The 27,841-nt window shown below is 42.3% G+C and overlaps 1 protein-coding gene across 3 annotated transcripts in view; it reads left to right on the top strand.

Moving 5' to 3' along the window:
- Positions 1-259: 259 nt before the first annotated feature.
- Positions 260-27,841, top strand: part of masp1 (MBL associated serine protease 1) — a 79,685-nt gene continuing 52,103 nt past the window's right edge. The window contains exons 1-5 of one of the 3 annotated variants that reach the window (XM_052491630.1): positions 260-1,177; positions 1,564-1,792; positions 9,172-9,349; positions 9,717-9,848; positions 24,839-25,035. In XM_052491630.1, the coding sequence (XP_052347590.1) occupies positions 1,152-1,177; positions 1,564-1,792; positions 9,172-9,349; positions 9,717-9,848; positions 24,839-25,035 (762 nt within the window). In that variant the 5' untranslated portion in view covers positions 260-1,151. The remainder of the gene's footprint in view (positions 1,178-1,563; positions 1,793-9,171; positions 9,350-9,716; positions 9,849-24,838; positions 25,036-27,841) is intronic. The other 2 variants (XM_035748318.2, XM_052491631.1) reach the window with 2 other exon arrangements.

Raw genomic sequence — 27,841 nt, 5'->3', positions numbered from 1 at the left:
CCCAACAGGACAATGACCGAACATTTGACTAAGAAGGAGAGTGATGGAATGCTGCGTCGGATGACCTGGCCTCCACAATCACCCAATCTCGACCAGGCTGAGATGCTTTGGGTTGAGTTGGACCGCAGAGTTAAGAAAAAGCAGCCAACAACGGCTCAACATATGTGGGAACTCCTTCAAGACTGTTTGAGACTATGCCAATAGTCTGCAAAGCTGTCAAGGCAAAGGGTAGCTACTTTGAAGAATCTAAAATCTAAAATATATTTTGATTTTCTAAAACACTTTTTTTGGTTATTACACGATTATAACACGATGTGTTATTTCATAGTTCTGATGTCTTCACTATTATTCTACAATGTAGAAAACAGTAAAAATAAAGAACCTTTGAATGAGTAGGTGTCCAAACTTTTGACTGGTACTGTATATACTTTATTTATTTATTCTCAAAAGTAGTGCACTGGGCCTTTACTAGTCCTGTAGGTATTTTTTAAAAATCCCCAGTTCAGAAAGTCCCTCCCTATTTCAGTCAGGTTTCCTCGGTTTGACATCTATTGAATATATGACATAGATGTTTGCCTCACAAGTATGTTTGTGTGAGAGAGAAAAGCGGGGTAGAGTGATAGGGTAAAAATTAAGAGGATACAATGCCAAGTCAACTGAGTCCTTGAAACTTTTGCAACAGAAGTGGATGTCATCTACAGTTAAGCCTGAGACCTGCAGACTTGTGTTAGCTGCCCAAGGTAATTTCTAGGCTTTAGGTCAACGGGCTAAAACAATGGTGCCTAAAATCCTGGATTAATCCAGTCATCACAAATACATACTATCCAAACAAAGCCAGTGCAAATACTAGACATCGAAGATAAAGCAAAACAAAAACAATGCAGGTCCTTCCACCCTGGAATCTTGTAAATGCAATCGTATTTGATGGAAGATGTATAGTCTTATTTAAAGCAATAGACTACTGCCTCTGCTAGAAGTGGAATATTGGTTACACAACTGCCGTGTTGTCCCAGTCTCCAGCTGATCCCATTCTGAATGTTGCGCATGCGGTTGGTAGAAATGACGTGCACACTGGTTGGGGAAGTGTGTTCGTGTTTGTGCAGGGATGTCTTGTTCAAAGAAGCTCAGCTGTTTCGCACAGTAAGCGTATCATGGCTGCAACTTCGGCAATGATGGGGTAGGTGTAGGCTAGTATATGCTTTTCAAATTGTCCTCTGTAACCCACAGTAGCAATAACCTAAAATGTTTATGGGTTTGTTATTGTTCTGGTTTGTTTTAAATGAATAACTGTTTATTCTGTCGCTGCATGGGGGGGTTTGTGAATTTAAAATTGCTGTATCGAACGAGCTTTGTGATTTAGCCTACTTTAGTCTTAAAACTAGGATACACATTTTGTTGGGGGAAACGATCAGAAATAACCTTAAGAAAAATATACCCAAAAACGAAAGTTTTTCCATCTATGTCATAGTCATTTGTGTTGCGATTTACTTTCCATTGTGACAATTCGTTTTTATTATAAAATGTCGATAAAGATAGATTTATCATAATTACCTCTCTCTCCAGAGTATTACCGTTCCTGTTAGACCTACTGTCCATGGTCCCCGCTGGAGCTCAGGTAATTTGTCTGAGTGACATGTATGGCACGATCAACTCCCCGAACTTTCCAGAACCCTACCCTAAAGAGTCCGAGGTCCGCTGGAACATAAGCGTTCCCGACGGGTTCCAAATCAGACTTTACTTCCTGCACTTCGACCTAGAACCCTCCTACCTCTGTGAGTACGACTATGTCAAGGTAAGTGAATCGTGACTGCGTATGTGTGTGGCCAGCCATTCACACGGAGAAAATGCCTCGAAAAGGGACACATTTCACATGTCCCACCTGGATTTAGTTCAGTCAATTCAATTAGGAATGTAAATTAATATTCTACTCTCATGACAAACATTTTTATTCTTGGAAGAGCTTTTTTGTAATAGATTTGCCTGCCTGGCACAATAGACCCTGGCATATTGCCAAACTATTTGGCATTAGTTTGTCCCTGAGAAGGTGCATGGGTTTAGCCAGCCAAAGATGTCAGTGTGCCAGCATGGGCCAGTGTAATATGCTATGCCAGTGAAGAGAATGATAATGGATGATGTGCCAGGCGGCACTGGCACGGGAGCCTGGTCGGAGCTGGTGCCAGTTCGGGTTGGTTTGCCAGGCTTCGGTGCCCTACCCATCTCTTGATTTCTAGGAACCAGAGTTATGCCAGAATGGTTGGAATTCTGAACAGGGTTTAGCATGGCAACATCACAAGCAGCATGGAACTGTAGTGTGGAGTGCTCTTACTGCAGCAAAGCATTCGGGGGAAATGCTCCTGTCCTCTGCTGTGTCTGACACAGTATCTTCGGGCCATGATCCGATTCTACCCTTTTCCCAAAATGTGCTCATGAACACACCCCGAAGTGTGCTCTTGTATACTTTATGATCTGTTGTAAAACTGTGTGCATTAACTCCACCTGGAAAATGCACTCCATTCGCCTTTTGCAGTCACTATAGCACCCTTTATTTCCTGTGTAATTTGGCAATATTGGAATTAGGCCACGGCAGTTTGTAAAAGAAAGAGCAATGGCATATTTGATCACATTTCTGTAGGTGTGGGCAGAATGTTTCGATATTTTGCAGTGACCTTTTCAAACTAAACATAGCAAGTGCCTGTCAAATCCAATTGTACGTCACATACGCCGAATACATTGGGTGTCGACCTTACAGTTAAATGCTTACTTACAGCCCTTAACCAACAATGCACTTTTGAGAAAAGGAAGCTTGGCCCCAGTTATGTACTGGCCGTACGCACTACCCTCTGTAGTGCCTTGCGGTCGGACGCTGAGCAGTTGCCATACCAGCTGTATAACTTTTTGAGGATCTGAGGACCCATGGCAAATCTTTTCAGTCTCCTGAGGGGGAATAGGCATTGTTGTGCCCTCTTCACGACTGTCTTGGTGTGTTTGGACCATGATGGTTTGTTGGTGATGTGGACACCAAGGAACTTGACTCTCAATGTGCTCCACTATAGCCCTGTTGATGAGAATGGGGGCGTGCTCGGTCCTCCTTTTCCTGTAGTCCACAATCTCCTTTGTCTTGATCATGTTAAGGTAGAGGTTGTTATCCTGGCTCCACACGGCCAGTTCTCTGACCTCCTCCCTATAGGCTGTCTCATCGTTGTCACTGTTGTGTCGTCGGCAAACTTAAGGATGGTGTTGAAGTCGTGTCTGGCCATGCAGTCATGGGTGAACAGGGAGTACAGGAGAGGACTGAGCACGCACTCCCGAGGGGGCCCCCATGTTGAGGATCAGCATGGCAGGTGTGGTGTTACCTACCCTGTCCACACATTCTTCAAGATTGATTGTATATTGGAAACCATTTAAAAGTAGACTACAGCCCACATTTATATGCAAACAATGAATTGTTTTGATATTTTGTTTATCTATAGAATATTTTACATACTACCAGTCTATCTACTGTGTTTGCAGGATGTTAAAAAAAAGTATTCAGTAATTTATGGATTGTGACAGTTTCTGAAATAGAAACCAATGGCACATTCTGTCAGCACAACGTTTGACTGAAAACATGTTTTACATTTACTTTTCCCCCAGCCTGAATATGCTGGACTGCCCGCAAGTTCTGAAACATTGTCTAGGCTACTCAAAACAAATGAAAATTACAGTAGAGTAGTAACATACATACATCTAAGTTAAATAAACACTTTCTTGATGCACTGCCTATGGGATCATTCACACCCCGTGACTTTTTAACATTTTGTTCTGTTACCGCCTGAATTTAAAATTGATTACATTTAGCATTTTTTGGGTCACTGGCCTACAAACAATAACACATAATGTCAAAGTGGAATTGTTTTAATTTTTTAAAACAAATTAATAAAAAACGTAAAGCTGAAATGAGTATTGAACATCTTTGTTATAGCAATCCTAAATGGGTTCAGGAGTAAAAATGTGCTTAACAAGTCAAATGATGTTGCATAGACTCACACTGTGTGCAATAATAGTGTTTACCATGATTTATGAATGACTACCTCATCTCTGTACCCTACAAATAAAATCATATGTAAGGTCCCTCAGTCAAGTAGTGCATTTCAAACACAGATTCAACCACAAAGACTATGGAGTTTTTACAATCCCTTGCAAAGAAGGGCACCTATTAGTAGATGGGTAAATATACAAAAAGCAGGCATCGAATATCCCTTTTTAGCATGGTGAAGTTATTAATTACACTTTGGATTGGTGTATCAATACACCAAGTCACTTCAAATCTACAGGTGTCCTTTCTAACTCAGTTGCCGGAGAGGAAGGAAACTGCTTTGGGATTTCACCGTGAGGCCAATGGTGACTTTAAAACAGCTCAGAGTTTAATGTCTGTGATAGAAAACTGAAGATGGATTAACATTGAACAAAAATATAAATGCAAAATAACAATATAAAAGATTTTACTACATTTCAGTTCATATAAGGAAATCAGTCAATTGAAATAAACTAATTAGGCCCTAATCTATGGATTTCACATGACTGGGAATACAGATATTGCTCTGTTTGTTAGATACCCTATAAAATAGGTAGAGGCGTGGATCAGAAAATTAGTCCGTATCTGGTGTGACCACCATTTACGTCATGCAGCGCGACATGTCTCCTTCGCATAGAGTTGATCAAGATGTTGATTGTGACCTGTGGAATGTTGTTCCACTCCTCGTCAATGGCTGTGTGAAGTTGCAGGATATTGGCGCGAACAACCTTTCGTACACATCGATCCAGAGCATCCCAAACGTGCTCAATGGGTGACATTTCTGGTGCATTTCTGAATGCAGGGCATGGAAGAACTGTGACATTTTCAGCTTCCAGGAATTGTGTACAGATCCTTGAAACATGAGGCGGTACATTATCATACTGAAATATGAGGTGATGGCGGCAGGCGAATGACACAATGGGCCTCAGCATCTCGTCATGGTATCTCTGTGCGTTCAAATTGCTATAGATCAATTGTGTTCGTTGTCCGTAGCTTATGCCTGCCCATACGATAACCACACCACCACTCTGTTCACAATGTTGACATCAGCAAACTGCTCGCCGATATGATGCTATACACACTGTCTGCCATCTGCCAGGTACAGTTGAAACCGGGATACATCCGTGAAGAGCACACTTCTCCAGCGGGCCAGTCATCATCGAAGATGAGCATTTTCCCACTGAAGTCAGTTAGGATGCCAAACTGCAGTCAGGTCAAGACCCTGGTGAAGACAACAAGCATGCAGATGAGCTTCCCTGAGATGGTTTCTGACAGTTTGCATAAATTCTTTAGTGGTGAAAACCCACAATTTCATTAATTTCAAGAATCCAGATGTGGAGGTGTGTTTACATGTGGTCTGCAGTTGCGAGGTCGGTTGGACAAACTGTCAACTTCTCTAAAACGATGTTGGATGCGTCTTATAGTAGAGAAATTATAATTTAATTATCTGGAAACAGCTCTGGTGGACATTTGTGTAGTCGGAATATCAATTGCATGCTCCCTCATCTTGAAACATCTATGACATTGTGTTGTGTGACAATTGCACATTTTAGAGTGGCCTTTTATTGTCCCCAATTAAAGGTGCACCTGTGCAATATGCCTCAGGCTGTGCAATATGCCTAAGGCCTGTGCAATATGCCTCAGGCTGTTTAATCAGCTTCTTGATATGTCACACTTGCCAGGTGGATTGATTATCTTGAAAAAGATAAATGCACATTAACAGGGATGTAAAAATCTTTGCATAAGTTTGAGAGAAATAAGCTTTTTGTGAGTATGGAACATTTCTGGGATATGTTTTTTCAGCTCATTAAACATGCTGCGCTTATATTTTTGTTCAGTGTTGTTACATCACCATACTAACCTAATTGACAGAGTGAAAAGGAAGCCAGTACAGAACAAAAATATTCCAACAAGGCACTCAAGTAATACTGCAAAAAATGTGGCACAGCAATTAACTTTTTGTTCTGAAATAGAAAGTGGTATGTTTGGTGCAAATCCAATACAACACATTACTGAATACCACTTTCCATATTTTCAAGCATAGTGGTGGCTGAATCCTGTTATGGGTATGATTGCAATCGTTAAGGACTGTGGAATTTTTCAGTATTAAAAAAATAAACGTAATGGAGCAGAGGCAAAATCCTAGAGGAAAACCTATTTAAGTCAAGTTACAAGACCATGGTGCTTGCCTTACGGAGCTGTGAGGGGAACGGCACCTCAGTACCTCCAGGCTCTGATCAGGCCCTACACCCAAACAAGGGCACTGCGTTCATCCACCTCTGGCCTGCTCGCCTCCCTACCACTGAGGAAGTACAGTTCCCGCTCAGCCCAGTCAAAACTGTTCGCTGCTCTGGCTCCCCAATGGTGGAACACACTCCCTCACGACGCCAGGACAGCGGAGTCAATCACCACCTTCCGGAGACACCTGAAACCCCACCTCTTTAAGGAATACCTAGGATAGGATAAAGTAATCCTTCTCAACCCCCCTTAAAAGATTTAGATGTAAAGTGGCTGTTCCACTGGATGTCATAAGGTGAATGCACCAATTTGTAAGTCGCTCTGGATAAGAACGTCTGCTAAATGACTTAAATGTAAATGTAAGTCTGTTTTCCACCAGACACTAGGAGATGAATTCACCTACAGCAGAACAATAACCTAAATCACAAGGCCACATTTACAGTGGAGTTGCTTACCATGAAGAATGTTCCCAAGTGGCCAAGTTACAGTTTTTACTTAAATCTGCTTGAAAATCCTGTGGCAAAACTTGAAAATGGTTGTCTAGCAATAACAAACAATACATTTGACAGATTGAATAATTCTGTAAAGAATAATGGGCAAATATTGTACAATCCAGGTGTGCAAATCGCTGCCAAAGATGATTCGAACGTGTGAATACTTAAATTAGATTTCTGTATTTAATTTTCAATACATTTACAACCATTTCTAAAAACATGATTTCACTTTTTCATTATGGTGTATTGTATGTAAATAGGTGAGGTTTGTTTTTATATTTAATCCATTTTGAGTTCAGGCTGTAACACATCACAATGTGGAATAAGTCAAGGGGTATGAATACTTTCTGAAGGCACTGTATTTACATAGCCCCAATGAAATGAGAGATGCGTATGGTAATTTGTTGTATGGCTACCTCAGAAATATGAACCCATCACTGCCAGAAAAGGTGGGGAATTTATTCTGCAATGGTTATAAAAATGAAATATATAGGAAATAAATTCCTTTATTTTTGTTCTTCTCTGTAAGGACAAATGGCAGCATCTTATGTTTTTATGAAGGGTGTCATCATATTCCCCATTTGCACAAAATACTTACCTGTTTGCAATACAGTACTTCAACCACTGTCTAATGTTTTCTTGGAGGAAAGAACATTTTCAAGAAGCACCAATCAAATGCATTTCAATGCTTAAGGAAGTGAAGGGTAGAGAATTGGAACACAACCAGAGTGTCATTACATCCCCTATGAGAACCAGAAAATAGCTGAGAGAGAGTTGCAAATTGTATGGATAATTCTTCTGCAGAGCCAATCTCCCGCTGGGGGTAAACAAGTTACACCAATGTTGTGTGTGTGTGTGTGTGTGTGTGTGTGTGTGTGTGTGTGTGTGTGTGTGTGTGTGTGTGTGTGTGTGTGTGTGTGTGTGTGTGTGTGTGTGTGTGTGTGTGTGTGTGTGTGTGTGTGTGTGTGTGTGTGTGTGGGGCAGGTCAGGGTGCTGGTGTCCTGCCGATGGTGTTATTTGCTCACCCCGGCAGTTCTACAATCTAAGGTAGATGCCCTCAATCTCACACAAATCATCAAGGAACCCACCAGTTATAACCCTAAATCTGTAAACAAGGGCACCCTCATAGACGTTATCCTGACCAACTGGCCCTCCAAATACACCTCCGCTGTCTTCAATCAGGATCCCAGCGATTACTGCCTCATTGCCTGTATCCGCTACGGGTCCACAGTCAAACGACCACCCCTAATCACTGTCAAACGCTCCCTAAAACACTTCTGTGAGCAGGCCTTTCTAATTGACCTGGCCCGGGTATCCTGGAAGGATATTGACCTCATCCCGTCAGTTGAGGATGCCTGGTCATTCTTTAAAAGTAACTTCCTCACCATCTTAGATAAGCATGCTCCGTTCAAAAATGCAGAAATGCAGAATTCACAGCTCATCAATAAGTTCAGTTGTGAGGCGTCTGCTTGAATTCCACCACCTTGTCCAGACCCCCACCCCCTGGGGTGCAGAATCATAGGGATCCTTGTGCATACACACACACACTCGGACGCTCACATACATAACACTACTCATCTACCCACAGTTCTCATTCCTGCGACCGGTGACCGACACAGATAACATTGTGTTGTCCTCTTCTTGAATGAAGATGTACTGTATATGTCTGATGCTGATCTGTGAATGTGTGTGCCTGTGTGTTTGTGAATGTATGCTTGCACGTTTACATCGGAGTGAATAAGCACACGAGAAGTGCTTTATAATATCTGTGGTATAAATGTGATTGTTTCTTTGCTTGTAGTTGTAGAAATGTTCTAGTGTTGTGTGGTATTGGGACTGTGGCCAGTGTGGCTATACAAAAGTGTCTCTTAATCTCCCACATGCTGCTCTGTTGTAGCTGGGGTTAACCGAACGTTCAATGACACACTCAGTGTAAACATGCTATCAGAGACCCAGATAAGACTGGTGTTCTAAAAAGTGTTTGTGCGTACATCAGTTTCACCAGACAGACAGACAGACAGACAGACAGACAGACAGACAGACAGACAGACAGACAGACAGACAGACAGACAGACAGACAGACAGACATGGTGAGAAACGGGGGAGATATTTGGAATGGATTAATTAGTGGACAAAAAGGCCATTTTATCGGTAAATCATTAGAAAACCTCAACAAAAACATTCCATTAAAACATTCCAACATTAATCTGAAATGCGATTTATGAAAAGCTTTACATGAGAAAATCAAGTCAATAGCTGATAAAGGTGTCAATTCATGTCAATGCCATGTACTGTAGGCCTACATATTTTTGTGTGTGTCTGCATACGTGCAGCTGTATGTGACTTTGTGCTCACACGTCCATTCTACTCTTTCTCTGCATGCAGGTGGAGGCTAATGGAGAGGAGCTGGCAGTGTTCTGTGGGCGCGAGGACAGTGACACAGAGCAGGTCCCAGGAGAGCAGGTCATCAGCTCCCCTCGGAGCTCCTTCAGTGTCTCCTTCCGGTCCGACTTCTCCAATGAGGAACGCTTCTTGGGCTTCGAGTCCCACTACAGCGCTGTCGGTGAGCGGCCTGTACTGTCACTTCCATTCATTGTTAGCTAATGGTCGTTAAAGTTAGCTGAAGATGGTGGTGGCTGTTTAAAGGAAACCGGACCATGGATGACAGTCTTTTATGACCCATAGACTAGTTTTAGGGTGAGGAACCATCTAACATTGTTAATCAGTGTTCTTCAATACTGGGCCAGGCTAGACCCATGGGTTGTTCAGGCTTTTGTTCTAGCCCAGGGCCAATATGATATAATAGTTAATAAAAGTTAATTTGTATTCTATTTTAACACAGCTAATCAATGGTTAGGTGATTAGTTGAATCAGGTATGTTAGTGCAGGGCTTGAGTAAAAAGTCTCCCTCTTTCTCTCTTTCTCTCTAGATGTGGATGAGTGTAGGGACAGGAACGATGAAGATCTGGCCTGTGACCATTTCTGCCACAACTACATCGGTGGCTACTACTGCTCCTGTCGCTATGGCTACCTGCTGCATTCTGACAACAGGACATGTCGAGGTATTGTTTACCTTCTCCCCAAACTCATAACCAGAGGTTCTAGGATTTTCATCTTTGCAAAGTACAGTTGGAGACACTAAAGAGTTCATTTTTTATGACACGCTCTCACTAGGAGACGATAGAGCACTGTGTTACACACACGACCTAACTGTATTTGTGAATAACTGTCAATTATGATGCATTATATATTGAAGATTCCCCATTCCACGCCCTTTTTTGAGTGCATTCCAACCTCCTTCCCTACATGCCAACTGTTTTTGATGTTGAAATTTGTATTGTGTGTCGGCAATACATTTTGGGAGGGGAAAACAAAGTGTTTAGCAGCGAAATATGAATGTATTTATGAAGGCAGTACGATTCCAATGTATTGGCCTATCGGATCTCTCCCCCAATGTGTTAACAGCAAAAACCACGTGGAATCTAATCTTTGAATAACATTTATTGCACATTCATAAACTCAGCAAAAAAAGAAACATCACTTTTTCAGGACCCTGTCTTTCAAAGATAATTCGTAAAAATCCAAATAACTTCACAGATCATCAATGTAAAGGGTTTAAACACTGTTTCCCATGCTTGTTCAATGAACCATAAAACATGTAATGAACATGCACCTGTGGAACGGTCATTAAGACACTTAATAGCTTACAGACGGTAGGCAATTAAGGTCACAGATATGAAAACTTAGGACACTAAAAGAGGCCTTTCTGCCCAGGGTCCCTGCTCATCTGCGTGAACATGCCTTTGGCATGCTGCAAGGAGGCATGAGAACTGCAGATGTGGCCAGGGCAATAAATAGCAATGTAATGTGAGACGCCTAAGACAGCGCTACAGGACGGACAGCTGATCATCTTCGCAGTGGCAGATCACGTGTAAAAACATCTGCACAGGATTGGTACATCGGAACATCACACCTGCGGGACAGGTACAGGATGGCAACAACAACTGCCCGAGTTACACCAAGAACGCACAATCCCTCCATCAGTGCTGAGAGTGGCTGGACTGAGGGCATGTAGGCCTGTTGTAGCAGGACCTCACCAGACCTCACCGGCAACAGTGTTGCCTATGGGCACAAACCCATCGTCGCTGGACCAGACAGGACTGGCAAAAAGTGCTCTTCTCTTGACGATTCACGGTTTTGTCTTACCAGGAGTGATGGTCGGATTTGTGTTTATCTTCGAAGGAATGAGCGTTACACTGAGGCCTGTACTCTGGAGTGGGATCGATTTGAAGGTGGAGGGTCCGTCATGGTCTGGTGTGATGTGTCACAGCATCATCAGACTGAGCTTGTCATTTCAGGCAATCTCAATGCTGTGCGTTACAGGGAAAGACATCCTCCTCCCTCATGTGGTACCCTTCCTGCAGGATCATCCTGACATGAGCCTCCAGCATGACTTTGCCACCAGCCATACAGCTCGTTATGTGCGTGATTTCCGGCAAAACATTAATGTCAGTGTTCTGCCGTGGCCAGCGAGGAGCCCGGATCTCAATCCCATTGAGCACGTCTGGGACCTGTTTGATCAGAGGGTGAGGGCTAGGGCCATTCCCCCCAGAAATGTCTGGGAACTCTTGGTGGAAGAGTGGGGTAACATCTCACAGCAAGAACAGGCAAATCTAGTGTAGTCCATGAGGAGAAGATGCACTGCAGTACTTAATCTAACTGGTGGCCACACCAGATACTGACTGTTACTTTTCTGTAATGTTGACCCCCCTTTGTTCAGGGACATATTATTCAATTTATGTTAGTCACATGTCTGTGGAACCTGTTCAGTTTGTTTCAGTTGTTAAATCTTGTTATGTTCATACAAATATTTACACATTAAATCAAAGTTTATTTGTCACGTGCGCCGAATACAACAGGTGTAGGTCTTACAGTGAAATGCTTACTTACAGGCTCTAACCAATAGTGCAAAAAAAGTGTTAGGTGAACAATAGGTAAGTAAAGAAATAAAACAACAGTAAAAAGACGGGCTACATACAGACACCTGTTAGTCAGGCTGATTGAGGTAGTATGTACATGTAGATATGGTTAAAGTGACTATGCATATATGATGAACAAAGAGTAATATTTGCGTAAAAGATGAGTTGGCGGGTGGTGGATGGCGGGACACAATGCAGATAGCCCGGTTAGCCAACGTGCGGGAGCACTGGTTGGTCGGCCCAATAGAGGTAGTTTGCACGTTAATATATATATCAATGTTGCAGCTGTAGGAGCTTCTGAGGATCTCAGGACCCATGGCAAATCCTTTTAGTTTCCTGAGGGGGAATAGGCTTTGTTGTGCCCTCTTCACAACTGTCTTGGTGTGTTTGGACCATTCTAGTTTGTTGTTGATATGGACACAGAGGAACTTGAAGCTCTCAACCTGCTCCACTACAGCCCCGTCGATGAGAATGGGTGCGTGCTCGGTCCTCCTTTTCCTGTAGTACACAATCATCTCCTTAGTCTTGGCTATGTTGAGTGATAGGTTGTTATTCTGGCACCACGTGGCCAGGTCCCTGACCTCCTCCCTATAGGCTGTCTCGTTGTTGTCTGTGATCAGGCCTACCGCTGTTGTGTCGTCTGCAAACTTAGTGATGGTGTTAGAGTCGTCCCTGACCATGCTAACTACCCTCACCACCTGGGGGCAGCCCGTCAGGAAGTCCAGGATCCAGTTGCAGAGGGAGGTGTTTAGTCCCATGATCCTTAGCTTAGAGATGAGCTTTGAGGGTACTATGGTGTTGAACGCTGAGCTGTAGTCAATGAATGGCATTCTCACATAAGTGTTCCTTTTGTCCAGGTGTGAAAGGGCAGTGTGGAGTGCAACATAGATTGCATCATCTGTGGATCTGTTTGGGCGGTATGCAAATTGGAGGGGGTCAGGGGTTTCAAATCAAATCAAATCAAATTGTATTTGTCACATACACATGGTTAGCAGATGTTAATGCGAGTGGAGCGAAATGCTTGTGCTTCTAGTTCTGACAATAAGCAGTAATAACCAACAAGTAATCTAGCGAACAATTCCAAAACTACTACCTTATAGACACAAGTGTAAAGGGATAAAGAATATGTAGATAAAGATACAGTGCCTTGCGAAGTATTCGGCCCCCTTGAACTTTGCAACCTTTTGCCACATTTCAGGCTTCAAACATAAAGATATAAAACTGTATTTTTTTGTGAAGAATCAACAACAAGTGGGACACAATCATGAAGTAGAACGACATTTATTGGATATTTCAAACTTTTTTAACAAATCAAAAACTGAAAAATTGGGCGTGCAAAATTATTCAGCCCCCTTAAGTTAATACTTTGTAGCGCCACCTTTTGCTGCGATTACAGCTGTAAGTGGCTTGGGGTATGTCTCTATCAGATTTGCACATCGAGAGACTGAAATTTTTTCCCATTCCTCCTTGCAAAACAGCTCGAGCTCAGTGAGGTTGGATGGGAGAGCATTTGTGAACAGCAGTTTTCAGTTCTTTCCACAGATTCTCGATTGGATTCAGGTCTGGACTTTGACTTGGCCATTCTAACACCTGAATATGTTTATTTTTGAACCATTCCATTGTAGATTTTGCTTTATGTTTTGGATCATTGTCTTGTTGGAAGACAAATCTCCGTCCCAGTCTCAGGTCTTTTGCAGACTCCATCAGGTTTTCTTCCAGAATGGTCCTGTATTTGGCTCCATCCATCTTCCCATCAATTTTAACCATCTTCCCTGTCCCTGCTGAAGAAAAGCAGGCCCAAACCATGATGCTGCCACCACCATGTTTGACAGTGGGGATGGTGTGTGTTCAGGGTGATGAGCTGTGTTGCTTTTACGCCAAACATAACGTTTTGCATTGTTGCCAAAAAAGTTCAATTTTGGTTTCATCTGACCAGAGCACCTTCTTCCACCTTCTTGCACCTTCTTCCACATGTTTGGTGTGTCTCCCAGCACATAGTCAGCACATGCCCGGAGCACACGTCCTGGTAATCCGTCTGGCTCCGCAACCTTGTGTATGTTGACCTGTTTAAAGGTCTTACTCACGTCGGCTACTAAGAGCGTGATCACACAAACGTCCGGAACAGCTGATGCTCTCATGCATGCCTCAGTGTTGCTTGCCTCGAAGTGAGCATAGAAGTGATTTCGCTCGTCTGGTAGGCTTGTGTCACTGGGCAGCTCACATCTATTGGAAGGCATAGGAACTGCAAATTGAGTCCTAAGTCAATGGATACTGTAATGGTATTGAATAGAAAACTACAAAACAACAACAAAAAAACTCACAGAAAAATCAGGGTATATACGCAGAGTCAGGGTATATGCAACAGTATGGGCCGCCTGGCTCGTTGCGAACTAATTTGACCGAATTTTACGTAATTATGCCATAACATTGAAGGTTGTGTAATGTAACAGGAATATTTAGACACACGTTAGATAAAATACGGAATGATTACATATTACACTGAAATAATAAACCTTTTGTTTTCAAAATTATAGTGTCCGGATTCGACAATATTAACGACAAAAGGCTCATATTTCTGTGTGTTATTATGTTATACTTAAGTCTATGATTTGATATTTGATAGATCAGTCTCACTGAGCGATAGTAGGCAGCAGCAGGCTCGTAAGCATTCATTCAAACAGCACTTTCGTGCATTTTGCCAGCAGCTCTTCGCAATTCTTCAAGCATTGAGCTGTTTATGACTTCAGGCCTATCAACTCCCGAGATTAGGCTGGTGTAACCGATGTGAAATGGCTAGCTAGTTAGCGGGGTGCGCGGTAATAGCGTTTCAAACGTCACTCGCTCTGAGACTTGGAGTAGTTGTTCCCCTTGCTCTGCAAGGGCCGCGGATTTTGTGGAGTGATGGGTAACGAAGCTTCGAGGGTGGTTGTTGTCGATGTGTTCCTGGTTCAAGCTCAGGTAGGGGCGAGGAGAGGGACAAAAGCTATACTGTTACACTGGCAATACTAAAGTGCCTATAAGAACATCCAATAGTCAATTGTGGGAAGCACATCACCAAGAAAAACAGCTACATTCCTCCAAAAATAAGTCCCCAATGAATACCCAAGGAACCTCAAAAGTTAACCAATCCTGTGAACGGGTTGGACAACTCAGGTGTCTACTTAAACAGCAAAGTTAGATAAGACGGAAGTTTGTGAAGTAGAGCCTTGTCAGCAGAATGGGAGCAATGGAGACGTCTACGGGTCTTTAGCGAAGTCCAGCAAACCTTTTAATACAGGATGCAGTGTTGAGAATCAAAACTGTCACCTATAACAAAACTAAGGGCACTGCAGTAGATGGCTTTTTTAAGAGAATTATCAGCTCGACTTCGATAAATAATAATCACCATAATTAAGAACAGATGAAGGTTGACTGTTTAATCTACTACCTACCGATTAAATAAAGGCATGATCTGTTTCTGACGAAAAAGCCAACTTTAAATCTTAGCTTCTTTACCAGGTCATCTATGTTTTTTAAACATCAATCCATACGTATTTATAGGAAGGGAACACGCACAGACTGTGACACATTTTTCAGGATGTCATCAACATAATTGGGGAAAAATATAGAGAATTATTATTTATTTTATTATTTTATTTTTTACAAGAGAGCCCTGTCTACATTACAATAAAAGCAGAATAATAAAACAATATAATTAAGCAAACAATAAACCAAAGCAATCACATTCATCTACATAGAGGTCCTCAATCAACAAGGTCTGCCCTGAAAAAGCATGACTTTTTGTTAGAAAAAGAAGACTTAAACTTCTTAGGCCTGCAATCCCGTTAACGGGATCGATATGACAACAGCCAGTGAAAGTGCAGGGCGCAAAATTCAAAACAACAGAAATCTTATAATTAAAATTCCTCAAACATACATGTATCTTATACCGTTTTAAAGGTAATTTTGTTGTTAATCCCACCACAGTGTCCAATTTTTTAAATAGGCTTTACAGCGAAAGCACCACAAACGATTATGTTAGGTCACCACCAACTCACAGAAAAACACAGCCAAAGAGAGGAGTCACAAAAAGCACAAATAGAGATATAATTAATCACTAACCTTTGATGATCTTCATCAGATAACACTCATAGGACTTCATGTTACACAATACATGTATGTTTTGTTTGATAAAGTTCATATTTATATAAAAAAATCTCAGTATACATTGGCGCGTACATCATTTTACAGAAATACTCATTATAAATGTCGATGAAAATACAATTGTTAGATATGGAAATATAGATATACCTCTCCTTAATGCAACCGCTGTGTCAGATTTCAAAAAAACTTTACGGAAAAAGCAAAGCATGCAGTAATCTGAGAACGGCACTCAGAATATTTTTTTTATCCGCCATGTTGGAGTCAACCGAAATCAGAAATAACATTATAAATATTCCCTTACCTTTGATGATCTTCATCAGAATGCACTCCAAGGAATCCTAGTTCCACAATAAATGTTTGATTTGTTCGATAATGTCCATTATTTATGTCCAAGTAGCTACTTTTGTTAAGGCGTTTAGAACACAAATCCAAACGCTCGTTCAGGTCCAGCCGAAACGTCGGACGAAAACTTCAAAAAGTTATATTACATTTATAGAATCAATCTTTAGGATGTTTTTTTTATCATAAATCTTCAATTACGTTCCAACCGGAGAATTCCTTTCTCTGTAGAAACGCCATGGAACGCAGGTCGCTATCATGTGAAATGCACATGACCAGAACCTGGCTCTCTGCCAGACCACTGACGCAAAAAGCTCTCAACCGGCCCCACAGCACAGTAGAAGCCTCATTCAAGTTTCTAAAGACGGTTGACATCTAGTGGACGCCTTAGGAAGTGCAACATATCAAATATCACACTGTGTATTCGATAGGGTCTGGGTTGAACATCAACCAACCTCAGGTTTCACACTTCCTGTTTGGATTTCTTCTCAGGTTTTTGCCTGCCATATGAGTTCTGTTATACTCACAGACATCATTCAAACAGTTTTAGACCCTTCAGAGTGTTTTCTATCCAATACTACTAATAATATGCATATATTAAAAACTGGGACTGAGGAGCAGGCCGTTTACTCTGGGCACCTTTCATCCAAGCTACTCAATACTGCCCCTGAGGCATAAGAAGTTAAAATTAAATAAAATGTTATGTTACATGCTTCTTAAACAACAGGTGTAGACTAACAGTGAAATGCTTACTTTACGTCCCAACAATGCAGAGAAAAAAAACGATAGAAATAATATAAAAAATTAAGTGGGGTTAAGTGCCTCGCAGAGATTTTTTTCACCTAGTCAGCTTGGGGATACGACCCAGCAACCTTTCAGTTAATGGCTCAACGCTCTTAACCGCTAGGCTACCTGCCGCTAGGCTACTGGCTACCTGCCACCTAGTAAGGATAACTTGGCTATATACACGGGGTACCAGTATTGAGTCGATGTGCAGGAGTACAAAATAATTGAGGTAGATATGTACATATACTGTAGGTAGGAATAAAGTGACTAAGCAACAGGATAGACAAACAGTAACAGCAGCGCATTTGATGAGTCAAAGACTCAAATGCAGATAGTCTGGGTAGCTATTTGTTAACTATTTAACCTGTTAGGTTAGGGGGCAGCATATGTCCACTTTTTGATAAATTGAGTGCCCAAACTGAGCTACCTCCTACTCTGTCCCAGATGCTAATATATGCATATTAGTATTAGTATTGGATAGAAAACACTCTGAAGTTTCTAAAACTGTTTGAATGATATCTGTGAGTATAACAGAACTCATATGGCAAGCAAAACCCTGAGAAGAAATCCAAACAGGAAGTGAGAAGTCGAATTTCAAAACAGAGCCACTTCCCAGGGCTTCCGCTAGATGTCACCATCTTTAGATCCTAGTTTTAAGATTATACTATAAAGCAGGGGCTCATGAGACCCCTTTTAGTGAGTAGTCTGGCAGAGCGCCTCAGTCTCATGAAGCGCGCTCCCGAGAGAGAATCCTCTCGTTCCAGGGCTTTTATTCAGACAATGAAATTCTCCGGTTGGAACCTTATTGATGATATATGTTAAAAACATCCTCAAGATTGATTGCAGACATGTTCTGACTTGTTTCTACGACCTGTAACGGAACTTTTGAGATAATGTCATGGAGGAAATGGACGCGCCTCCATGAAGATAGGTTACTGCGCTGAACACGCTAACATGTGGCTAAATTATGGCCTTTATGGAACTTTATGGAACAAATCAGTCATTTATTGTCGAACTGGGATTCCTGGGAGTGCCTTCTGATGAAGATCATCAAAGGTAACTGAATATTTATTGTGTCAACTAATGTTGACTCCAAGATGGTGGAATTGTCTAATTGTTTATAAACAGGTACTGAGCGCCGTTCTCAGATTATGCTTTTTCTGTAAAGTTTTTAAAAAATCTGGCACAGCGGTTGCATAGAGGATCAGTCTATCTTTAATTCTGTGAATAACACTTGCATCTTTTATCAATGTTTATTATGAGTATTTCTGGGAAAATCACCGGATGTTCTGGAATCAAAATATTACTGCACGTAACGCGCCAATGTAAACTGAGATTTTTTTAATATAAATATGCACATTATCGAACAAAACATACATGTATTGTGTAACATGATGTCCTATGAGTGTCATCTGATTAAGATCATCAAAGGTTAGTGATTTATTTTATCTATATTTCTGCTTTTTGTGACTCCTCTCTTTGGCTGGAAAATGGCTGGGTTTTTTGTGACTTGACTATGATCTAACATGTGGTGCTTTCGCTGTAAATAATTTTTTAAATCGGACACCATAGGTAGATTAACAAGATGTTATCTTTAATTTGCTGTATTGGACTTGTTAATGTGTGAAAGTTACATATTTATAAAAAATATTTATAAAAAATATTTTGGAATTTCGAGCGTTGCCTTTTCAGCAGAATGTTGAGGCGGGGTTCCGCTAGCGGAACGCTTGGCCAAGACAGGTTAACTAACTATTCAGGAGTCTTTTGGTTTGGGGTAGAAGCTGTTCAGGGTCCTGTTGGTTCCAGACTCGGTGCATCTGTACCGCTTGCCGTGCGGTACCAGAGATAACAGTATGAAGTGGGTGGCTGGAGTCTTGGACAATTTTTATGGCCTTCCTCTTTTTTATTTTATTTTATTTTTTATTTTACCTTTTATTTAACCAGGCAAGTCAGTTAAGAACAAATTCTTATTTTCAATGAAGGCCTAGGAACAGTGGGTTAACTGCCTGTTCAGGGGCAGAACGACAGAATAGTACCTTGTCAGCTCGGGGGTTTGAACCTGCAACCTTCCGGTTCCTAGTCCAACTCTCTAACCACTAGGCTACTCTGACACCGCCTGGTCTCGCTGGGAGCTCAACTCCAGTGATGTACTGGGCCGTACGCACTACCCTCTGTAGCGCCTTGTTGTCGGATGCCAAGCATTTACCATACCAAGTGGTGATGCAGCCAATCAAGATTTTCTCAATGGTGCAGCTGTAGAACCTTTTGATATGGATGTTGGCTTGCTCGGCCCTCCTTTTCCTGTAGTCCACGATCAGCTCTTTTGTCTTACTAGTCTGTTGTGAGCCATGACTAGCTTGTCAAAGCATGTCATGGCTACAGATTTGAGTGCTGCAGGGAAATAGTTTACATTGGTGTTACATTGTTACAGGTTACATTGGTGATCTTGGGCACAGGGACTATGGTGGTCTGCTTGAAACATGTAGGTATCACAGACTGGGTCAGGTAGAGTTTGAAAATATCAGGGAAGACACTTGCCAGCTGGTCAGCGCATGCTCTAAGTTCACGTTCTGGTAATCCGTCTGGCCCTGCAGCCCTGTGAATGTTAACCTGTTCAATGGTATTACATCGGCTACGGAGAGTGATCACACAATCGTCTGGAACAGCTGGTGCTCTAATGCATACTGTTGCTAGCCTCAAAGCAAGCATACATGGTATTTAGTTTTAGATAGGTTCGCGTCACTGGCCAACTCACTGCTGGGTTTCCCTTTGTAATCCGTGATAGTTTGCAAGCCCTGCCACAACTGACGAGTGTCAGATCCGGTGTAGTAAGATTCAATCTTGGTCCTTTATTGACGCTTTGCCTGTTTGATGGTTCGTCATAGGGCATAGTGGGATTTCTTAGTGTCCGGATTAGTTCCAGTTCCTTGAAAGTGGTAGCTCTAGCCTTTTGGTGCATCGATGGCCTCGTTCCCACAGTGACTGTAGGTATATACCCCAACCAGAAGCTATAGATTACAGGCAACATCCGCACTGAGCAAAAGGGTAGAGCTGCCGCTTTCAAGGAGCAGGACTCTAACCCGGAAGCTTATAAGAAATCCCGCTCTGCCCCCCGACGAACTAAGATTGAATCGTACTTGACTGGCTCCGACGCTCGTCGGATGTGGCAGGGCTTGCAAACTATTACAGACAACAAAAGGAAGCACAGCCGCTAGCTGTCCAGTGACACGAGCCTTCCAGACGAGCTAAATGCCTTCAATGCTCACATCGAGGCAAGCAACACTGAAAAATACATGAGAGCATCAGCTGTTCCGAACGACTGTGATCACGCTCTCCATAGCCGATGTGAGTAAGTATCATGTTTTAGGGAAGACCCAGATGCAGACAGTGTCGAAGTAACAACATTTTATGAATAGAACAGGGGGCAGGCAAAACGGCAGGCAGAGGTCAGTAATCCTGGGTGGTGGGGCAAGGTACAGGCCGGCAGGCAGGCTCAGGGTCAGGGCAGGCAGAATGGTCAAAACCGGGAAAACTAGAAAACAGGAACAATAAAAAAGACAGGAGCAAGAAGAAAAATGCTGATAGGCTTGACGAACAAAATGAATTGGCAACCGACAGAGAACATAGGTATAAATACACAGGAGATAATGATGGGAGACACCTGGTGGGGGTGGAGACAAGCACAAAGATGGGTGAAACAGATCAGGGTGTAACAGTAAGACCTTTTAAACAGGTCAACATTCACAAGGCCAGATGGATTACCAGAACTTATACTCAGAGCATACACTGACCAACTGGCAAGTGTTTTCACTGACATTTTCAACCTGTCCCTGACTGAGTCTGTAATACCAACATGTTTCAAGCAGATAACCATAGTCCCTGTGCCCAAGAACACTGAGGTAACCTGCCTAAATGACTCACGTCTGCAGCCATGAAGTGTATTGAAAGGCTGGTCATGGCTCACATCATCACCATTATCTCAAAAACCCTAGACCCACTCCAATTTGCATAGTTCCCCAAAAGATCCACAGATGATGCAATCTCTGTTGCGCTCCACACTGCCCTTTCCCACATGGATAAAAGGAATGCCCGTGTGGGAATACTATTCATTGACTACAGCTCAGTGTTCAACACCATAGTGCCCTCAAAGCTCAACACTAAGCTAAGGTACTGGGACGAAACACCTCCCTCTGCAACTGAATCCTGGACTTCCTGACAGGCCGCCCCCAGGTGGTAAGGGTAGGTAACAACACATCCGCCACACTGATCCTCATCATGGAGGCCCTTCAAGGGTGCATGCACAGTCCCCTCCTTTACTCCCTATACTCGCTGCATGGCCACGCACGACTCCAACACCATTAAGTTTGCAGATGACACAACAGTGGTAGGCCTGAACACCGACAATAATGATACGGCATATAGGAAGGAGGTCAGAGACCAAATTTGATTTTAATTTGATTTGATTTATAGGAAGGAGGTCAGAGACCTGGCTGTGTGGTGCCAGGATAACAACCTCTCCCTCAGCATGATAAAGACAATGGAGATGATTGTGGTCTACAGGAAAAGAAGGACCGAGCATGCTACCATTCTCATCAACAGGGGCTGTAGTGGAGCAGGTTGAGAGCTTCAAGTTCCTTGGTGTCCACATCACCAACAAACTAACATGGTCCAAGCCTATTCCCCCTCGGGAGACTGAAAAGTTTTGGCATGGGTCCTCAGATCCTCAAAAAGTTATACAGCTGCACCATCGAGAGCATCACTGCCTGGTATGGCAACTGCTCGGCTCCAAACGCAAGACACTACAGAGGGTCGTGCGTACGGCCCAGTACATCACTGGGCCAAGCTTCCTGCCATCCAGGACCTCTACCAGGCGGTGTCAGAGGAAGGCTTAAATATTGTCAAAAACTCCAGCCACCCCGATCATAGACTGTTGTCTCTGCTTCCGCATGGCAAGTGGTACCGGAGCGCCAAGTTTAGCTCCAAAGGGCTTCTTAAAAGCTTCTACCCCCAAGTCATAAGACTCCTGAATAGCTAATCAAATGGCTACCCAAACTATTGGCACTACTACCCCCTCTTTTACGCTGCTGCTACTCTCTGTTTATTATCTATGCATAGTCACTTTAATTCTACCTACATGTACATATTACCTCGACTAACCAATTTGTTTTTATTTTTACTTAACACGTATTTTTCTTAACTGCATTGTTGGTTAAGGGCTTGGAAATAAGCATGTAAGTTCTACACCTGTTATTTTCGGCGTATGTGACAAAAACAATTTTATTTTATTTGGTCAGTGTGGATGTTGCCTGTAATCCATGGCTTCTGGTTGGGATATGTACGTACGTTCACTGTGGGGACGATATCGTTGATGCACTTATTAATGAAACCTGTGACTGCTGTGGTAAACTCCTCAATGACTTGTATTAGGGTTAGGAACTGGAATTCCTACTTTAAGATAGTTAAGGTCACAATCCCTTTTAGATTTAAAGGATTAGGAATTGTTATGTAAAGCAAGCAATTGCCACACAATTAATTGGGCCTAATTCTGGCATTATAGGCCACTGCACTAAGGCCTCTATGCTTAGCACTCAGCATTAAGGACATAGATTGGGGGTAAGGCCTTGCGTTAAACTAGCATTTTGTCCAGGCCGGGGGTGTACTTGTACATCAAGCTGCCTCACACTACAGAAACAGGAGATATATTCCTGCCCTATGGGCTGTTTTGGCTTGGACAAGGCTACTTCCCCTAGGCTATTTGTTATGACAGGTTGCCTATTTTGAATGCACTGGGTGAGGTAAGAGTTGATTCAGGTGCAGGTGTCCCAGACAAGGATAGAGAGAGAGATTTGACTTAATTCCATTGACTTATGTGCTAAAGATAAACAGTAAAACATTCGCTTCAGCACATTTTACAACATAAATCCTTCTCATACACATAATGACACAATCTCGGAAAGCTGGTAGCCAAATGTCTCTATTGCCTCCTCACCATGATGTAGGATGACTGAGCGCTTAAATTCATTCGTAGTGAGCAGTTTGGGCAGTAAAGGTAGAGAACCCCCATTTTGGGTTTGTCGGTGCTGACCATAAGGAGCTGGGTATGGCGCAGGGGAAAGTGGGGTTTGGGTTTGAAACCCATTAGTCTGTGGACGAGGTGGTGGTTTCGGGGCGAGTGTAGGAAGAGGCTGATAAGGTGATGGAGAAGGAGATCGTGGTAATGGTGACTGATACTGTGATCCATCCGGATCTTGAAAGTGTCTTCCAGAGACTGGTGAAATAGCAGGCCTTCATGTGTTGGGGCCTCCATCGGCTCTAAGGAAGAGCGCTTGGATGGAGTGTTGAGCCAGATATCTGCTGTGGTTGTTTGAATATTTTCTTCTGAGATCGGGTTATGTGGGGGTAAACCTCATTGTCTCTCAAATGCGTCGAGGGCCCCATCCAGCTATTTCCACCCAAAACCGGCTTCTCTTTAGGCATAGCTCTTGCTGGATGTGTGCTTGCTGCACTTGACTGTGAGACAGTGAAGGTTCCACTTGCTTGCAGCTCACGTGTGCCTGGCCTAGCTATGGGAGAGTCAGGTTGAGGTTTGCCATTGAGGTCCCCCCATGGGAACACCTGTATCCCACTCCATATCCGGCCAAAGGACCACTTGTTATGGCAGCTTGCCTATTTTGAATGCACTGGGTGTGGTAGGAGCTGATTCAGGTGCAGGTGTCCCGGTTACAGGACAAAGATAGGGAGAGAGAATTTAGGTTGTGTTTTAGAGTTTGAACTCCCATTTATTTAATCCCTTTAAATCATCCACAGGGTATTGGACACACAGATAACATAAATAAAATTGATAATGCTGGAGAGGTTCTTTACAACTGACTGGATTGTTTGTCACTGAACTAAAAGACAAAGGAACTCAGGTATTCAACAAAGGAAATTGGTTGAAGGTGTGCACCGAGCATAGAGATGTATTGAGATCTATAGTGCCCAAAAGCCTGTCAAACATGGGAAGCGCTATTTGAGGACTGATACTTAGTGATTTCTACACATCTCTATGGCTTAGAGGCACCTGCATTGAAAGGGACAGTTAAGAAGAAGTTTGAGAAGAATGTGAGCCTTTTCCACACTATTAGTTCTAGATTCCTTGTTCTGTGCCACAAGTGAACTGGTTGTGTTGTGGACCAACACTGACCACATGTCATCACCCTTCTATGGCACCTCTGGGACATTAAGCAACCTTCTACGCACCCAAATCCTGTGTGTGTGTGCGCGACCGCTCACATGCATTTGTGCATGAATGCATGAGTGATTGTGTTATAGTGAGGAAGGTCTGTTTTGTATCCATTCACTCCCCTCTTTCTATCTCACTGATAGCCGTCACTGATTGATGACAAATATTTACATTCAAGCAGCTGCAGATATGTGAAAAATGTCTGTCTAGTTCAGAGAGTTACAGTATGTGTTGCAGATGCTATAATCTTCTCTTACTGCTCCAGTTGGTTCACTGTACATGTTCAAAACTGTCCCTGGAAATAAGACGTGTGTGTTCTATGCACTGTGTCTATAAATGGGTTATTACAGTATGTTGTGTGTATGGTGGATTTTCATGAAACTTGTGGAGTATTTATCACACATTATCATAAATCCTATTTTATTAGTGTGTGCATAGAATGTATTCATTGATTAATTGTGTGTGTGTGTGTGTGTGTGTGTGTGTGTGTGTGTGTGTGTGTGTGTGTGTGTGTGTGTGTGTGTGTGTGTGTGTGTGTGTGTGTGTGTGTGTGTGTGTGTGTGTGTGTGTGTGTGTGTTCCAGTGGAGTGCAGTGATAATGTGTATACGGAGCGGTCAGGGGTGCTTTCCAGTTCCGACTTCCCCAACCCCTACCCCAAAAGCTCTGACTGCCTGTACCACATTGAGCTGGAAGATGGATTCCTGCTCAGCCTGGAGTTTGATGACACCTTCGACATTGAGGACCACCCTGACGTCACCTGTCCCTACGACTATGTCAAGGTTTTTTTATTTACTTTTATTTGTATTCAACCTTTATTTAAAGGGAGTCATATTGGGGTCCATGTCTTTTTTCCAAATGAGCCCTGTAATACAAGAATACACATATTAAATATGAAATGTATCAATAAATAATAATAGTAATAACAATAGTAATAATAATAATAGCAATAACAATCAGTTTCCTAATTTCCCACCCCAAAAAGACCAAAAAAAATTTAAAGACTCCTCTGTGAACAGGTCACTCAGCAATGCCTTAAGTGACCGGAAGGCACTAGGAAATGTAATCTGTGTCCTGAAATGCGTTCCATGTATGTGGTGCGTACAAACTAAAGGACATTTTACCTAGATCAGTAGCAACAAAAGGAATTTCAAGAATTAGCCATTCCTGGGAGCGAGTGAGGTATTTTGTTCTTCTGTATGTTAGAAGCCGTGTAAATGAACAGAAGGTAACGGATGTCTCCAAGTGGCCACACAACTCTCCAAAGTGTGCACAGTTCCTAAGTAATTTCAATGCACTTTTATGACTCAAGGAAAGAGCTTTCAACTATTAGGTGCTTTTTTTTAGCTCTCTTGCTATGCCTTTAAGGAACTGAAGCGAGCACACTTGTAGTGTGTTGTTTGGAACACAACCCTCCATCCCCACTGTTTTATTTTATACAATCCAAAAACGTTCCATTACAAATCGCAAACTGCATCAAGTGGGCATCATTTGAAATCTAACTTTATTGGCAACATGACTATCTAAGTTAGGGATGGGCAACAGGTTGCCTGTGGGCTGCCACCCATGTGTGGATCAATTTCCCCAAAATATATTTTTTAAATATTGAAATAATGGAACTAAGTCGGGCTCTCAACCTTCTGTTGAGAATTGGAAGAGTCGTTTAAAAAGAAATGTGGTTGTGCATCAGATCGTCACTCAATTAGCCCATGTCAGTAAAAAATTATTAGACTGCTAAGTTAGTCAATTGGCCAGCAATCTAAAGATGTATTAATCATGGTTTAATTACCATTTGCAGCAAGCTTGCTTTAAAACTGCAACATATTCTCTACGCCTCCTGGAAAAATGTGTAGAACAGCAGGAAATTAACTCTCAATCTTAATTAAACTTTTTTTTTAATTGCATAGGGCCCCCAAAAGGCTATAGGGTAGGCTCTGACTGAGTATGGATGTGGGTACACAGACCAGTGAGCCACTGCAGCCCCTCATAATGAGTTCTGAGTTTTGTTGGCCCCAACCCCATCCAAATTGCCCATCCCTGCTCTAAACCCTATTTTGTTTATCTTTGTGGTCAAGACGGGGGCCGCTAAAATGTTTTGCTGGCAAGATGATTTTGCTTAGGGCCACCAAAAGGCTAGGGCCGACTCTAACTGCATGTGTGGGTATGGATGTGGGTACGCAGACCCGCAAGCCATTGGGGCCCATAATAATTTTTTTGTGGTTCTCACCGCCATCAAAGTTGCCCATTCCTGAGCCAATTATAAAATACAATCTTACTTTCACCAGGCACTTCAGAGAAATACACTTTTGGTAGTGCTTTTGGTTTGACAAGAATGGAGTTTTCCACTGTTAATTCATTTACTTCACCATAGTGGCGAACATTCTGTTCAGAACAACCCGGGGTATGATGCAATGTCATCCCTGTAACTGTGAAATAGCGATCATGAATGTCGATGGGCCTACTGTAAATGACATGTATTTTGTTATATGGAAAAGTAAAGGGCACTTTGGACTCAAAGCTGTATTTATTTTAATCCTTGACGTCTCATCTATCAGAACACATTGAATGCTCTTAATTTAGAGCTTGCCCCTCACAGGTTAGCGTTTTTCGTCATAAATCCTGTTCTGGAGGCAGCTCTGCCTCGAAGGTAGAATTATGTGATTGGTTGACTCAATGGTGATGGCTGAGCTTACATTTCAAACAGTCTGCATGCTCTGGGAGGACATTTGACACAAATGAGAACACAGTGAGTGAGCATTTATAAGTGATTTATTGCATGATTATGTTTTTATACATAATTGTATTTCTCATTTGAAAGTAGTTTCTATTCTAATCTCACAAATAAATTGAAAGTTTATATCTTGTTCACTAACTGGCTTCCCTAGCTGGTGGTGGTAAGATTTGTTAGCTAGCAAACTGGCTAGGTGCTATTAGTATAGTAGAATAGTATAGTATTGTTGCTGTATTCTGATTATAGCAACCCGTTTGCTAACATAGCCATATCATTAGCTAGCAATCTAGCTGGCTAATTGGGGAAACCACATTTAACAAAGTTCTGTTTCGCAAGAAAAGGGTAACTATGTTTTTTTTAAATATGGAAAACAGCCGAACTAGCTATGCTAGGGCGAGTAAAATGGTCAGAGTGAGGTGTTCTCTCATTTGTGTCTGGAAGTAGCTAGAAAGCTAGCCAACGTTAGCCAGTTAGCTTGGGTGCTTGACTGTCGTTGTAAGGTCAGAACGCTCACATCAACCCTACTTCTCGGCCAGAGCATCCAGTGTTCGCTCTGAATTTCCCCGAGAGTGAAACACTATGAATTTCCTAACTAACAATCTGACAACGCTCTGAATTTACGAACGCCCAGAGAGCACATTGAGCGCACTCCAGATTGAATTTACAAACACATCCGAAGTCGTAAGATCTCTAACTAGGAATTTTTTATGCTTGCAAAATGTTGCATAGCAACAGCATCAACTTTCGGTAGACAGGCGTAGCACTAGTATGCGCCACTGAAAGGATACCGTTCATTTACAGTATACTAAAATGAACTAATAGTATGTAGCATATACTCATTAAGCATGTAGTATACA

This window comes from Oncorhynchus keta, chromosome 33, assembly GCF_023373465.1.
Source record: "Oncorhynchus keta strain PuntledgeMale-10-30-2019 chromosome 33, Oket_V2, whole genome shotgun sequence".
Classification (NCBI taxonomy): Eukaryota; Metazoa; Chordata; class Actinopteri; order Salmoniformes; family Salmonidae; genus Oncorhynchus; species Oncorhynchus keta.
Note: the sequence above shows the minus strand (reverse complement) of the source record. Positions and strands in the feature narration are given on the sequence as shown.